Below are 16,763 nucleotides of genomic sequence, written 5' to 3'. Positions count from 1 at the left end.
ATGTTGAAATGTCCCCAGGACATTTTGTCCATGAACCAAATGTCTTGAAATGTCTCTGAGACATTTTGTCTATGAATCAAATGTCCTGAAATATCCATAAAGACATTTTGTCTACGGACAAATGTCCCGAAATGTCTTGAAATGTCTCTGGAACATTTTGTCTCTGAGTGTCCTCCAATGTCCTGAACCACTACCCCCCTTATAGTTCTAATGTGTCACGTGATCATGGCACGTGAGTGAATAATGAGAATGAATCAGGGTCCCCCAGAACAAGACGAAGAAGAGAGAGTAGGGAAAAGAAAAAGGACAGTTTGTTTTGATGTTCTACGATTCTACACCAAGTTGAAGAAGAAGAAGAAACTCTTTTTTCCCATCTGACAAATATATCTCCAGATTTGCTTCTGCCGCCAAGAAACAAAAACATCAACATCACCCCTTCACTTCTCAAATCCCCTCTTAACTACTACTACTAATCTCTTCTCCAGTTGAGTCCCTCTCTCTCTCTCTCTACCCTCTCTCTTGATTGATTATTTAGCAAAATTGCAAATCAAAATTCTGAGTTGTTTTTCTGATATAAAAATTGAAAACACTATTACTTGATTGTTTTCTTCGAAAACCCATTCCTAATTATCTATGGATCTATTTACTTCTTCATCAAAGCTACCCATCTCTTCATTCATTACAATTTACAAAAACAAAAAAAAAACCCACCTTTTCATCTTCAGAACAAGAAGAGGAAAAAAAAATTGAATTAAGAAACTTTAACTTTGTGATGCATGTCTTTACTTGGTACCCATTTTTGATTAATACCTTGTATTTGTTCTAATTAATTTCCCTTTTAAATTATGGCCTTAAAAACATAATTGTGGCAAGTGATCTTATATATATATCTCTCTCTCTCTCTGTTTGTTTTAATGTTTATTTATGGTGTTTTCAGCTACTGCATAGTGTTATGGAAGTTATTTATAACTCAATATCATCAACTGGGTCAGTTCTAGGTTGGCCAAAATCTTCTTTGGATAATAGAAGGGCTTCTGATTCTTCCAACATAAGGTTTGTTCTAATGTTTCAATTTCAAATATGGGAAAATATAATAGTTGTGGAAAATTTTCTAGTTGTGTTGTTTGTTACTTCTTTTATTAGTCTAAACTGTATGTATGAAATAGTCCTAGATGATCTAAAGAAAGTTAAAAGAAAGTGTGGGTTGAATAATTTGATTTTATTTGTAATATCAGAAAGTGGGTTTTTTGAGAATTAAAGAAATAATGTCGAAGTGCAAAAAGTTCAGCGTATACTAGAGAAACTATGATCTTTCAACTCGTTTACGTATATCACAGTATAGTACTGTAGATTTGTATCCACTACTCATTAGAGTGATTGCAAGTTTCGGGGTATCTGACATGACAAAAATTATATTAGAAATGAGTATCCTTTTCGACCTAGCTCCTATACTAATTGAGTTTGACTTTTTTATTTTATTTTTCGTTCTTTAGCTTTAGGTGCAGGAACCCGTTGTTCGGAACGGAGCAATTCCATTGGTTGCCCACTGGTCAGGATCCATGCCTGTCAAAAGTATGGGTAGCTGCAGATTACTCAGACTCGGTTCCAAATTCATCTAATTATGCAGGAAGTCAAGGATATCATCCTCTTGAAGAATTGAAAGTTACTGGAAGAAACAAAAACACTAAGCTTACTTCGGCTGAAATAGCAAGAAACACAGTTGAGGTTAACATCTTACAGCATTTGAATCACATATTTATATCATCACGTTCAACTTTGAAATGCTAATTCATCAAACCAGGATTCCTATGACCTGTGTTTCTAGATTGCCCCATTAACTCTTGAGCATTTCATTGGTTATACGAAAGCATTTGACTACTGAATTGTTGCGATTTCTTTTTTCAATTTGATTTCGTGCCTCCTTTTTTTTCTTCAGTGAATTTTTGTGATACTATTGGCATGTGTTTGATCACACGTAATGATTATTTTTTGAAATTTCTTCTGCTTATTATCTTTAATAAGTGAATATGAAAATTTCCTCTTTCTATGTCCTCCTAGAATTAAGGTTTCCAATAATTGCGTGAATTTGTTGACCCCTATTAAATTTTTAAAAACCGTTTTTCTTCCTTGAGGCGGTTTGCTTTGAATGAGTGTTATCATGTTGTATTTTTGTGCTTATCAATTTAAAACCCTTCTAGTTTCAGAACACTCAGCTTCTATTCTTTTCTTAGGCTAATCACAGCGGTTTACTGGTGTTCCCTGGAGCAGTACACTGTGAACCGCATGACCATATCTTATGGTCTGAATTTCAATATATAATTGATGAAGCTGGAGGTTTGCATTTCTTTTGCTCTATTTCTGTATGATTCGTCTTATCGTTCGCTTATCCTTTTCGTGGAGATGGTTTAAATTTTCTTTTAACTTTCCAGATATATATTTTGAAATTCATGACGATGAAAACATCTTACAAGATCGTGGAGCAATTAATCCTGTGGTAAGGATATGGCTATGTTTTCTTTCTATTGAAAAAATGTTATAATACAAGAAATATTAGTGCACTTTCAACGTTCTTGCTCATTTATCTATCAGAAACAGTAGCAATGATCTTGAGAAGACGGGTCTTGAGCCCAAGGTCTAGATTTCAGTCTGTAGAGATTAAGCCTAGCCCTAGCATCCTCTTCATTTTTAATCTCTTTATATATGGGAGAAGGCGGCTAAGTAGACCATTGAACTTTGTTTACAGAATGTTTTCATCGGAATGGATATCCCAAAGCAGGTGAACAGAACAGTACCTCATAACCGTAGGAAGAGACCAGACAGTTTCCTATATGAAGATATCAATCTATACAACATCCATTTTGAGGTCAGGAACTGCTTCTTCATGAAACAAAATGATCTTTGGTGTTCTAGTTTTGGTGACCCTAATTAATCACTTTTTTTATGGTTCAAACAGGCTTTGGGCCTCGAAGTATCAGACATTCCGGCGAACTGGGAGCCGTCAAAACGTACTAATCTAGTTCATCCCTTGTACTTCGCTAAGTGTTTGACAAAGGTAATAATTGGTCTTTAATAAGAATCCTTCGCTCATGTATTGCGGGATAGATTTATCAGGTCGTAGGTAGGACCCAATAGCTTTCCTTCTGCAGGTGTGCTCTATCTAAAACCCCCACATTTCTAGGTCGAAATTGACTGGTGGTCCTAAAAGTCCAACCGTCAAAACTCCTGAGCTAGTTGTCATGTTTCGTCCGGCCATCTAGAAAATGAGTTGTACAAATAGTTAAAGTAATATCGATCATGTTGTAATTTCTCCTATGAGACATCGATCTTGTACAGGTACCTATATCGACATTTTGACGAGGTATCGGATACAGTGAGTGGAACAAGCATAACACGAAGTTTTCGCCGTAAACTTATATTTTCTTATCTTAGTTATTAGGTCTACTGTAGCCCACCCACCACAATCCGGAGTCATCCACTTCGGAGTAACATTTAAACCCCATAGAATTTCCGATTATTGACAAGGAAGACTTAACCTCCCATAGGGCCTCGGCCTACCATTGTATAATAACAGTATAACAATAGACATTGACCTAGACTGGCATTTTATGGTCCTACCATGATTGTTACAAGTGCATAAAAGATATACGTATAAAATCTCGAAATATCTAACAATAGAATCTGAGTATCTAGCAAGAGTATCGAAGAATTTGATGCAACATTAGCTAGTAAAAAGGAGATTCTGGTTCCGTGCTGCGACAGAAACATTAATGTCTCTAGACTCAACTGAATCTACGTGACACATGTTGTGAAAACTGTTCCCATTTGAAATGATTTATATTGATAGTTTTAGCAGTTATGTTCTCATAATTTTGTTAATGACTTAATTCTGTTCTTATTGAAATACATTATCCTAATGAACTTCCTTATCTCAATAACTTTCTGAAGTTATGTTTTACTGTAGGCAACTAATACTAACAACAAGAAGAAGATGGACCGCCCATCAAATGGGCTTTCAATCATGGGATGCCTTAGACCTGCTCATGCTGATGAAGATACTTACATCAGAGACTTCTTTTACAATGACTGCGAGGAATACCTGAAAGGTATTCATCTCGGCAACTAGAATTTCTGAACGAAAAGTTAAAAACCCAATCAGCTAATTAGGGAGAGACCTTATTACAGGAGCATGTAGGGGGAGGTCTCCTCTACTGCTTTGTACTTGTAGCATGTTAACCAAGACATAAGTTCAACTCTTGACGACTTCTCGTCTTAGATTAGCAATATTTATATAATATTTCTCCCACTGGGTGCTAAAATCCTATGTTCAAACCCTTGTCCAAAATGACCTACCTGATCCAATGATCTTTGGAGTCAAGATAAGCGAGAATGACATAGGGAGCTGAAGCCTGAAAAAAAGTAATGGATCTTTGTTGACAAAAGAAAATTTGTCCAAGGGAATTTTGGCCGATGCTAATGCAGCCAACTAGACATAAGAGCACTTGAATAGCCAAGTACCACTAGGGGAAAGTGTTTTTTTGTTTTAGGTTCAATAAAGGGAACCAATTTTTTAGGGTTATACTACTTGTTTCTGTGGAGTTCATCACTTATCTAGTCTGTTATAAAACAAGGTTGGTTGGTTGAATTCACTATTCATGGGTTCTACACCCAGACCCATAAATACTCCTGTCATGAATGAAAGCCACGTTATTGGATAGTTGATCTCTATTCTTTAATTGCTTTATTAAGAAAACATGTGCTTGTTTTTTTTATGTTTACTATTGTGGCCCTGTGATATCCTTAAATCGGCTATTTTGATGATCAAAGCTTCGTCGGACTTTATGATTTGCAGGCACATTTGATAGGGAGGAAGAACAAATAGGTGAATCTTACCACTTAATTGGTGATTTGTAATTTCAACTTGTCTTTCCTTATCATCATTTGATCGTTTCATCTGATTTTCTTATTCTGTGAAGATGACAGCATCAGATCGACGCTCTACAAATTGGAGATCATGAGAATTGAGTTATTCTCTGTATATGGTGATCAGGCAAGTATTATTCAAATGAAGGAGCTATGTCAAATTAGTCAGTCACTAGTTTAGATTTAGTACCATTTAGTATAAATTTTTATCACTCGATATACATGTGATGTGTACTCGTGAGTAGGACTAGTTGAAGCCGTTATAGTGATAGGGACTGAAATCGGGTCCTGCAAAAATCAAATTGGTATCCAGAAACCTATATGCAACATGGACACTAATATGGGTGTAGGCGTCTAACATCTGTACGATATGCAAGATACAGGGAGCGGCAAAAACAAGGATACAACCATCACTCTATGTACATATACATGTAAATTAGTATAATCTTGAGTTAGTTCTTAGTTCGAGTATCTAGTTTTGCTTACAAAATTCAATTAGTGTTATATTATATACACAAAAGAAGTTAACATGGAGCTACATTGTGGTCCTAGCACAATTCCGTGTAATTTCACTTGAGGTTTATATGCAAATTCTGACATATTACCACCTAATGTAGCGGCTGAAGTATCAGAGAAGAGTAATGAAGTACCCCGAACAAGTATCTGACACCGCAAAAATAAAAAAGTCTAAGGTCAAAACTATTTTGCTTTAGTTAATAGGCTCTGTTCTGTCATCATTATGCTAGAGATTAGTGGCCTTCGATGAAAATGGTTAGGCTCTCTTAGTTAATTATGTTATGCCAAGTTGCCAACAATGGCTAGATAAGATAAGATCTCCAAGTACTGGCTTTCAAACAAACAAGAAATGCATCTTTGTGCCAAAGAGCAATTCCTTTCAGATATCGATAACTTGTCTATTAATATGTTGCAGTGTTTGATCAGTTTAGAAGATTTCCTAGACGCTCAGACGGATATGTTTGTACATTGTGCCTCAATGATTATAGAGCACTTCAACGACAAGGGTATAGTGTGTGATGCTGCACTTCGAGTTCTCTGTCGAAAGAAAGGTTTTAATGTTGAGGTAACACTTCAAGGGTTTAGATAATTTATTACATCATTTAATTTTTATAGGTGAACTATCGTTCTTCATGCTTGATCGTGTCTTTGACATACTTGGACATCGAGACGGGTATAAGAATCCGATACCAATATGAAGAGTTGTTGGATACCACAATATAAAATTCCTCAAACGGGGACACGCCATTTCTCATAACATCATAAGACAATCTACTCTAGTAAAAAAACCTTTTGTTGTGGATAATCATCAAAATAAACTTATAGTACCTTCACATTCTAATGACGTTTACGACATAAGTGCTTTAAAACAACGGACTGAGCTACGTTGTAATAACATAAAAATATGGCTGGTTTTCATGCTCATGTAGCGAGCACATCTAATGGGGGTGGACAGTCTTGGCGTGGATGTGAGAGCTTTCTCTGGGACAGAAGCCCGGACTCTTCGGTTTCCATTTAAAGTTGAGGTAATTACCTTAATTAATTGGTTTACGTTGTTAACATGCATTCTGATTTAGGCTATATTATTTATCTTTTTCTCGTTACCCCTTAAAATTATATGGAAAATGCTTCTTTACCCTAGAGTTATACTCGTAATTTTACCTGCCTACTGATGTGGCATCATACTTACTACATACTTCCATCAAATATTTTTTGAAAATAATAATAATTTGCCCTTCTAAAAGCATCCCTCGGACCATCATCTGGCGAACCTTAAAAGTCGGTGTAAAATGAGTGTAAGAACAAACAAGGTATCGAAAGGGTGTTTTTTGAGTACATGCAATTACCAAGCTCTTGTTGCCATTCCATGTTGCTCCCGTCCTCAATCTTCTCTATGTAACTACCTTAAATTTGATAATGTTGTAGAAATTCGATATGAGTACTTAAACTATTTCCTCCTTATATATTGAATTTGTCTTGCAGGCCACATCAGTAAGTGCAGCGGAGAAGAAGATTCAAAGAATGCTATTTCCACAGTATCGTCGAAGAAACATCAAGAAGAAGAGTGATGGATTATGTGATTGATCATCAAAGGTCAAAATTTTTTCTTTTTAATAAAATCTTCTTATCCGAGACAATAAGTTATATGAATAAACCCAATTTTCAGAATAAAAGTAGCAATGGTTCAAATCTCTAACAAACACAATTTGTTGGTGTTCTTCTCTCCTAAAGCTTTAAAGAGAAATGGGTATTGTCATGAGGGATTCTTTAGTGAATCCTCCAATTGATATACTCAAACTGTTTACTCCTACTCCATGAGCACTTTTCCTCTTTCTTACCACAGACCAGCACCGCCACTACCACTGCACCGCCATCTCTGACTTCTCCTCTGCTACCACCACGATTATAAAGTATTCGCCTGCCAATATCAAGAGGATGATTTATCTTCTTAAGTATCTGTGTAAGATGACTTGCTCCTGCAATTAGTAATTAGTTAAGAAAGATGACAACTCATCTAGACTAACACGAGTAAAACCACTGAAAATCGAGCATACCAAGTAATCAAAGTCGCCTCTAGTGTGCTCGTCTAAGACCTAAGTTATGCAACATAAAAAAGAAAATAGGTATAAACAGTCCAACAAATACCATTACATAACATATTAGCACAATATAATAGAGGTATAAATGTGGCCACAAAAAAAAACTTACACCCAAGGGAGGCGAAGATCAAAACCATCTGGGTCAGCAGTTGTAGGTCTCAATGTCCCAAAAGAACGCACGCCAATACCGAACAAACAATCAGACATACAAATTTCATTGAATTTCCAAATGGGTGCGTCTCTAGGCACCCTCCGTATACTCAGGCGCCTCCTTGACTCTTAGCGTCCCCACGGATTGGGGCAGTCCGAAGACACTCGGACATTGCGTAATCCGTGCTGGATATAAACAACAGGTCCCAGTGTCCTTGGGTGGTTTCAATCTGCTCAGTCCGAGCCCTACTGGCAGTGCCAACAGAAGGGCGGCTGAGAGCAAAAGGACAGGACGCCCTTCTCAATTTTAATATAACCGGATGGTTTGGATTTGGTATTAACCACGTCAGATCCACGCATTATCTCAACTTTCTACTGCTCGATAAGCCCAAACTGGTACCCCACTTGCCAGTGCCAAATGACCCAAAAGAAAAAAACCGATTACAAAACCGAATATGATCTGGCCGTTTTTCATTGGTCGGACTACTCTGAAAGAAATAACTCAACCAATAAGGACTCGCCACAGCTTCTTCGGCCTAAGTCCGGCTCCTTTTCTTGGGTGATTTAGTAGCTTTCTATTTCAATTCCCACTTGTTCTAAAACCCCAGCTCCTCCCTTCTCTCTCTGTATACTATCTCTCTCTCTCTCTCTACTTTCTCTCTGGTTTTCTTCTCTTTCCGTAAATGGCTGCTACTTTGTTCTTAAACCCTAATGTTACCAACTCAACAGCCAAGAAGAACTTGACTTCCTTCAAACATCAAACCCTAACATCTCCTTCTTTCATATCCATAACCGACCATTCAAAATCTCAGTTTCTCTCTCTAACTAGTCGACAACATTCTCTTCCATGCAAATCCATCAAATGTTCAATCTCTTCTTCTTCTTCTTCTAATCCCCGACCTGAATACATCCCTAATCGTATCTCAGATCCTTCTTATGTTCGTATTTTCGATACAACTCTTCGTGATGGTGAACAATCTCCCGGAGCTACCATGACTAGTAAAGAGAAAATTGATGTAGCTCGTCAATTAGCTAAACTTGGGGTTGACATTATTGAAGCTGGATTTCCTGCTTCTTCAAATGATGATTTTGAAGCTGTTAAAATGATAGCTAAAGAAGTTGGTAATACAATTGATGATGATGGTTATGTTCCTGTAATTTGTGGTCTTGCTAGATGTAATAAATCTGATATTGATGCTTCTTGGGAAGCTGTTAAATATGCTAAAAGACCTAGAATTCATACTTTTATTGCTACTAGTGAGATTCATTTGAAGTATAAGTTGAGGAAATCTAGACAAGAAGTTATTGATATTGCTAGAGAAATGGTTAGTTATGCTAGAAGTTTGGGTTGTCAAGATGTTGAATTTAGTCCTGAAGATGCTGGAAGGTTCAATTCTTCTTTAATTTCCACTACTTTTTACATGAATTACTCTCTCTCTCTCTAAGCATCTTTCCATCTGGGGTGTGGGTACTTCATTGATTTTCTTACCCTATTTTCAGTTACCTTTAAATCATTGATTTGATGACCTAGAACTTGCCATGGATGGTTTTTGAATAGTTGGAAAGTTTTACATTATAATTTGATGGGAGTTGAGTGTTATTATGATTAGAATTTGAGCAGAAATGTCTATTCTTTAATTGTGACATTTGTTGTTTGTGTTATCAGGTCTGATAGGGAATTTTTATATCAGGTTCTTGGGGAGGTTATAAAAGCTGGTGCCACTACCCTCAATATCCCAGATACTGTTGGTTATACTTTGCCTAGTGAATTTGGAAAATTGATCAGTAATATCAAAGCAAACACACCCGGAATAGAGAACGTGATTATTTCGACTCACTGTCAAAATGATCTGGGTCTTTCTACTGCCAACACTTTAGCTGTATGTTATTGGGGTTTTTACATAATATTTGTACTGTAATTGGCAAGAGCAGTAACCACTCACATCTATGGTTATTTGGATCCAGGGGGCTTATGCAGGTGCAAGGCAATTGGAGGTAACAATCAATGGAATTGGGGAAAGAGCTGGAAATGCTTCTTTAGAGGAGGTACAAGTTTATTTCTGTATGTAGGTGCCAGTCACCACAGCTACAATTCATGATCTTTACTCTGTATTCGACGAAGATTAAACCCGAGGGTCGATAAAAAAAAAAAGGAAACATAAAATCTGAACTTCTACTATCCAATCAAGTTTCATTTCTTTTCATTACAAAAGCTAATACTGTTACCTTTTCTTATTGGCTAACGCAATTGTTCTACGTTTTTGCAGGTTGTGATGGCCATAAGATGCCGAGGAAAAGAACTACTTGGAGGACTTAATACTGGCATCAATACGCAATATATTGTCATGGCAAGCAAGATGGTAATCTTCGTACCTTATATAATAGCTTCTATTCTTGACCACAGGTCGTTATAGCCTTACAAGCAGAACTCATAGTAGACATGCCATGACCTTTCGTGAGAAATAGGCCAATATAAGCTTGGCATTTGAAGTTAGGTGCACTATTAAGGTCCAAGGGTCTGGCAAATTTAGCGTTTAGAAATCTCCAATCGTGACGCTGGATTACTTATGCTATCTAAAGAGTCGGCTGGTGTACACCTAAAATGTAGAGTAAAGTAAACCAGTAAAATTGATCTCTATCACGAGCCAAACTGCTTAAATTATAAGAAAGATGCAGGGCCTACATATATAATTTCAAGCCTTGCAACACCACCAAAAGTGGAAACTTTGAAGCTAGGAAATATCTTACCTGTCTTGATCTCTCGATCTTGACGTTCCCTCGTGTGTACTTTTCTACGCCCTCTGCCTAAGGCATGTTCCTTACTGTATGAGCTATCAGAATGCTTTGTGTACCTCACTTCCATTTCAAGTTGATAACAACAGCCTCTTCTCTTATGGTGATATACACTTGTATTTTAATACAATAAACCCTCTCTCTTTTATTTTGAATGAGAAGTTCTTAATTTGATGTTCTTCTAGGTGGCGGAGTATACTGGACTGTTTGTACAGCCACACAAGGCTATCGTTGGAGCTAATGCTTTTGCTCATGAAAGTGGTATTCACCAGGTTGTAATTGTCTTTTGTACCTTTTGTACTGTTTCTTGTAACTGTCAGACAAAGGTGTCCTATGTCTCTCATATTAAAAAAAAAATAACTCTTTTCCTTAGATTGCATTATCGAAAGAGAAAGCCTCTTCAATAATCTTAGTTGGAACTTGGAAGCATGTTGAAAATTTGGATGCCGGAATTATTACAAACTTTTACTTAGAGTTCTTTTTCATGATAAATTTGAAAACAAAAATAGAATTCCATGACTTCTTTTTTCATTTTTACAATGTTAACATGAACGTCCTGTTACACTGCTTGTCTTTTGTACCATGCAGTGTTAGAGTAGCATTATGCCTGTCATTTTCTTTTGGAGCTGATATTCGTCCGTTCATTGAGTTATTATCAAAAAGCAATGTCTATCTAGATTTTATTTTGGCCTTCTGGATATCCTGAGTAGTTGAATTGCTGCTCGTGATGAGTGAGGGGTTAAAACTTATCCGGCCATGTTTCACTTTTTGCAGGATGGAATGCTCAAATTTAAAGGTACATATGAGATTATTTCCCCCGAGGATATTGGACTATCTCGGTCTAATGAAGCTGGCATTGTCCTCGGGAAACTAAGGTAAGCACTTCTTTGTTCATTATTATTTTTTTACTGATTGCCTCATGGTCTTAGCCATATTAGTTTTGGTGCCCTCGAATGCATACTGTGCATTTGTCTTCTTTTTTGCGTTCTTTTGTGAACTGAACTTGCTTGAAACTTTCCGTTGTGGAGGATTTTCCCTGTTTGTTTTCCTAAATTCCTTATATTGAAGCAAAAAAGACAGTTTGTAACTCATACATAAGGTTCTTAAGGATATAGTTTGTGGGATAGGGAACACAAAAACTTAAGAAACGTTGGTATTGAACGTCATTATCAAAATTTATTGATCTATATTTGTTAAAAAATGAACAAATCAAATCAAAGAAAGGAGGGGGCGCTATCTCTCTCAAACAGGAAATTGTTTACCCACTTCCGGTAGGAGCTTCGAAAAGATTACATTAAACTCAGTTCCCCTCTTCCCTTATTCTTATCGGTTTCTTTCATTCGATAGGATGAGGATCCAGGTTGTGATACAATGCTGACTTTTATAGAAGTTATCTGTTTACTGTTAGAGAGATATACAACATTTAAGTCATATAAAATCTATCTGGTGGACCACATGCTCCAACGAGGAGTCCTAATAGGTTTACATGTATCTTTTCTTGATTCTTCAATAACCAGTTAGCTAACAGATCCTAATAGAGAAAACAGGGAGTACCTGGTATACCCAGGATATACAAAAGATTAAATGAAAACAGGAAATAGCTACTCTGCTTAGAAAAGCTGAATAAAATGAGTGTTATCTTGACGCAGCGAAAAATTTCGATAGAATTAAATCTTCGTCTAAAACTTTTAAAACTCAGAAAAGGTCTTTAGATCTCCGTTTTAAGAATTGTAGAACCAAAACTAACAAAGATTAAACTAAATATTTGATTTTATTGATAAACTAAACAACCACTGAAGCCCCTTTATATAGCATTTGGGGTTTCCTAAACCTAAACAAACTCTAATTAATAACTTCTAATAAATAAAATACTAGTTTCCTAAAAATATAAAACAGTTAAAACTAATAATTCTCTACTAAAAAAAAATAGGAAGCTACTAAAATAACTTGATTTGATGTCTAAGATTTTCAGAAAATCTCCCTGCATCATTTCTTTACAGGCTTCCATTCAAGTAACGATACTAATTCTGAAGTTATTGAGTTGGGAACTTCAGAAGTTCAGATCTAGTTTTTTTTCAAAATTATATAATAGTTCTCTATTTTGAATAATACAGAACAATAACCTATGTTACTGATTAGCAAGAATGTAGCTTAACTGTGTCATCAACTCTTAATAACCTAATATTGCTCACCCCTTATACCAACTGTAGCTGCTCTTGTCTTGTTAATACATGTATAATGCACTCAATAGTAGTATTAGTTACTGATTAAGGCATATTGATGCTAATTCTGAAAACCTTTTTCCATTTGGACCTTTTGTTCTTTATAATAACATTTAATAATTTCTTCCTCTTTGTACAGTGGACGACATGCTTTGAGATCTCGACTTTTGGAGGTATAGTTTCACGTTCATTCTTAGAAAGATTGTTTGTTGAATTACCTGTTACTTATGTGCCTCCACACTTTTTTTCTTACATGTTCTAAAAAAATGTTGGGAACGTCAGAATGTGGCTAACCCCAAGCTTACAACATTTGACTAGTTTTTCTTTCCTAAACAATATTATATTGCACTTCCCAGATGGGATATGAGTTGGGCAGTAAGGAACTTGATGATGTCTTCCGTCGTTTCAAAGAAGTGGCAGAAAAGAAAAAGGTAAGACGGTCCAAACATTTCAATGACACTTGTTGTTTAAGTATTATTTATGAGTTATGAGTGGTGTCATATATATATATATAACGTGAATCACCACTGGGTTATCTGCATATTGGCATACAATTGAGCTCCCGGGGTCTTTGATTTCATGACTTAGGCTGCTTATTTTCATTTCCTTCTTACATAGGTGAGCAAGTTGTTGCTTCTTTGATCTCCAAACAGTTTTTGATGTCTCTTTAAAATAAAACACTGTTTGCTTTTATGAAGAATGAAACATGCTCTATCAGTTTGTTAGTTTAGATTGAAGTGTAAATATGTATGGACCAGCTTAGCTTTATGCCCCAAATTGATTTGGTTGTTCATTGTGCAGCACTTATCTGATGGTGATATAGAGGCATTGATTTCTGATGAAATTTTTCAGCCGCAAGTTGTATGGTCTCTTGGTGATTTGCAGGTACTAACATTCTATTGATCCTCTAGTGTGTAGTGTGAACTGACTAGCTGGTTTTGTCTTCGAACTATTTAAACTCTCAACTTGGTACCGTTGAATAAAAACACGCAGGTTACATGTGGAACTCTTGGTCTTTCTACCGCGACTGTTAAACTGATTGGCACGGCTGACGGGGTAGAGCATATTGCTTGTTCTGTTGGAACCGGACCAGTAGATGCGGCTTACAAGGCCATTGATCTCATTGTTAAGGTTTGACCTAAAAAAATGTTTCCATAAAGTCTCTTCTTTAAAATTTGCTCTTGCTCGCTCATGCTTGCCGATATCTCAACAACATATGTGAGTCTGTTCATCTTCAAACTCAATTCATTCGCATCTCAATATCTCAAAATTGTGCAAACACAAGCAAGACTGATTTACCATCAAATGCCCATGATGTATACTGCCCAAACTACATCACATGCCAATTGAGGCTTCCTTGCTTAAGCATCAAAGGAGTATCCAGAACCACCACGTTGCCGTAATTGCTGCACCATCAGCATGGAAGAACAACTTTTCGGAAATTGAAAAATAAAAATTACAAATAATCTTTATTTAATTCTACTAGACCATCATCCATATACTTTTTTTTTTCTATATTGATTTTTGCGTAAATTCCATAGGTTTATTCTAACTACCAGAAGGCTCGCATTGCGATTATGTAGATAGAATCATAGAAACACTTTAGATGTTTAATACAATGGACCACAGGTTTATTTCGATCTGAAAATTAGTACAAAATTTGGCTGAAATGTATCATATTTCTTTTCCCTCTGTTTCTATCATATCCTCCATGATGGTGCAGAAAGGACCATCTCCATGATCCCCTACTTTTATTCTGCAGGCACCGGTGACACTTCTCGAGTATTCAATGAATTCAGTCACTGAAGGCATTGATGCTATAGCCTCGACCCGTGTTGTAGTACGTGGAGAGAATACCGAAACTTCCACCCATGCTATCACTGGAGAACCAGTCCATCGAACTTTCAGGTATGGATCCTCATCACCAGTTAACTTGTCATTTTATTTGCATATCTATCTACAATTACATAACCAATTATACTAAAATTTTACTCTATGCTGGTTTTTTGTCGTTTTTGTCCGAACTTTCAAAAGCTGGATCCGAGAGTACCCTAACCTTGTTCCTTCATATTTCTATGGTTGTACTGTACAAACTGCTAACAACTTGTATTGCTTGTGTCTTGCTTGTGTTTGGGCGATAACAAGACATGTCTAAGTATCAGTCATATTGTCTTTAAGTTAAGCACCATCCATACCAACTACCCTAGTTCCACTCATTACAAGGTTTTTCCTTGGCATGGGCCTAACATAGACTACTCCAAGCTTCTCCATATAGTTGATGTAGACGCTAAAAGGCCTAGCCAATATGTAAGATGTGGTATTATGTTGTAAGACAGATTGGTCAGGTCTTCTTAAGCAATGTGGGACTAAGTAGCGTGGACATAAAACTTTCATTTCACATCATTGTATCTTCCTTTCAAATCTTTTTCTTCTGAAACACCGTCAATTTTGTTTTTTGACAGTGGAACTGGTGCGGGGATGGATATCGTTGTGTCGAGTGTCCGTGCATATGTTAACGCCCTTAACAAAATGTTGGGTTTCAAGACTGTATCTGCTGCTTCAAAGGCTTCCTCTAAGAGTTCATAAATATGCGTTCAGGGAGGCAAAAAATTTGTCAATTACAACTCTTAGTTCTTATATTTAACTTGATGTGGTTAGAATTAGTCAAAAAAATGTGAAGACACCATAACTTGGAAGAGAAAATGTTGTAATGGGTTTTAACCTAGAGTCCATTATGCACAATTTAAGCTATTGTTGTACTATCATAGACTTTACCCATTTTCTCTCAAGCATGTAAAATAGAAGTGTACCAAACTTATTTTTAGTGACTATTTTCAGCCATTTTTGTGCCAAAAATATAACATTAGTCAGTTTTTTTTTTTGATGAAATAACATTAGTCAGTTTTAATACCTCATACAATATTCATTCTGTCAATCAATCAATCAAAACCCTGGATTATGATGAAATGGCTTTCTTAACCTGTTTATGCAGAAGACACACACATCTGATTTTTTGTACACCCACATGAATTATTTTGATGTGAAGTTGAAGTATGATGATGATAAATGATGTTTGGATCTCAAACTTCAAAAAAAAAAAAAGACTTTTAACACCCTATTTGTTCTTTCAAATTCCATCTATGAGATTGATTTCAATTTTTGGTGTTGTGAAGAAATAATTAAGTTTTGAAAGGTTCATTACAAATACCCACATTATTAGTTATATCATAGTTAAATCATAAGAATGGTTGTTAGTCCTTATAATTGTTTTATTGAACATTGTATATTTGTAAATAAATAAAATCATTACAAATACGTTTTTGTGGATCAACTATTACTTGTTTGATTGTTCTTTTTATGTTTTTCTATTTTTAGATGTCAAAAAGTATTACAACAATGTATTTTTCAGGTCCATCACTTTTTTGGTGTAGCAGTTGGACACTCTCTTGTGAGCTCGTGATGAGGTACTGTGATCGAATTTCAACGGTAACAGTTTATCAACAAGATTCATCTCATGTAATTAAGACAATAAAGTAAATCTAAGAACAGATGGACCCTCATACCTCCCAGGACGATCTTAAAGATATTTATGCGGCAGGATCCAAAATATATGGATGATGACAGTTATAATGTTAATTCAATTCATGATGTATTTTCGTGTATTCATAATGCATCAATGTGTTACGAATGTAATAACTCTTACAGTCCATTTGGTATAAATTGTTACACTATGTATTAGACATTTTCAAACACTAGTTCCAAGAACCCATGAACCTTTACCTGCAAATTTTTCAAGAAATGTCTTTCTAGGTTCTTCCCTCTATAAGCATCTTATAAATCATGAGGATTATCACTAGGAAAAACCTTTTGGGATTTGAAAATCATGTCTACACGAAAAAAAACATCACTATAAATGTTGTTTCCATAACTTGAGATTCAGTCCTTTCCCCCTTTTTGCAGACAATATGGTGAAATGTTAGACCATCTTTTCTTTTCTGCATTATGTGTTCATTAGACTGACTTGAGTTTCAACTCAAGTTAATATTCATATTGATTGTTTTCA

The 16,763-nt window shown here is 35.9% G+C and overlaps 2 protein-coding genes across 3 annotated transcripts; both read left to right on the top strand.

The window, feature by feature from the left end:
* The first annotated feature begins 217 nt into the window (after nucleotides 1-217).
* Nucleotides 218-7,136, top strand: LOC147559824 (Pentatricopeptide repeat (PPR) superfamily protein). 2 transcript variants are annotated; one of them, XM_086661772.1, is made up of 13 exons: nucleotides 218-484; nucleotides 938-1,053; nucleotides 1,494-1,725; nucleotides 2,232-2,334; nucleotides 2,430-2,494; nucleotides 2,744-2,863; nucleotides 2,954-3,052; nucleotides 3,962-4,103; nucleotides 4,850-4,879; nucleotides 4,974-5,047; nucleotides 5,852-6,001; nucleotides 6,366-6,461; nucleotides 6,919-7,136. In XM_086661772.1, exons 2-13 carry the CDS (start codon nucleotides 953-955, stop codon nucleotides 7,018-7,020), a joined length of 1,314 nt encoding a protein of 437 aa, XP_086517898.1. In that variant the 5' UTR covers nucleotides 218-484; nucleotides 938-952; the 3' UTR covers nucleotides 7,021-7,136. The 2 variants fall into 2 exon arrangements, with proteins under 2 accessions (XP_086517898.1, XP_086517899.1); XM_086661773.1 differs by lacking the exon at nucleotides 218-484 and adding an exon at nucleotides 488-789.
* A 764-nt stretch (nucleotides 7,137-7,900) lies between these two features.
* LOC147559823 (2-isopropylmalate synthase A-like) lies at nucleotides 7,901-15,541 on the top strand. Its single transcript, XM_086661771.1, has 12 exons — nucleotides 7,901-9,072; nucleotides 9,352-9,565; nucleotides 9,651-9,731; nucleotides 9,953-10,045; nucleotides 10,664-10,750; nucleotides 11,253-11,353; nucleotides 12,840-12,873; nucleotides 13,057-13,131; nucleotides 13,502-13,585; nucleotides 13,694-13,831; nucleotides 14,463-14,608; nucleotides 15,163-15,541. The coding sequence occupies exons 1-12, from the start codon at nucleotides 8,369-8,371 to the stop codon at nucleotides 15,284-15,286; spliced, it is 1,881 nt and encodes a 626-aa protein (XP_086517897.1). The 5' UTR covers nucleotides 7,901-8,368; the 3' UTR covers nucleotides 15,287-15,541.
* The last annotated feature ends 1,222 nt before the right edge of the window (nucleotides 15,542-16,763 follow it).

Source organism: Eschscholzia californica, unplaced genomic scaffold (assembly GCF_041429995.1).
Source record: "Eschscholzia californica isolate CP2 unplaced genomic scaffold, dmEscCali1.0.p SCAF_2, whole genome shotgun sequence".
Taxonomy (NCBI): domain Eukaryota; kingdom Viridiplantae; phylum Streptophyta; class Magnoliopsida; order Ranunculales; family Papaveraceae; genus Eschscholzia; species Eschscholzia californica.
Note: the sequence above shows the minus strand (reverse complement) of the source record. Positions and strands in the feature narration are given on the sequence as shown.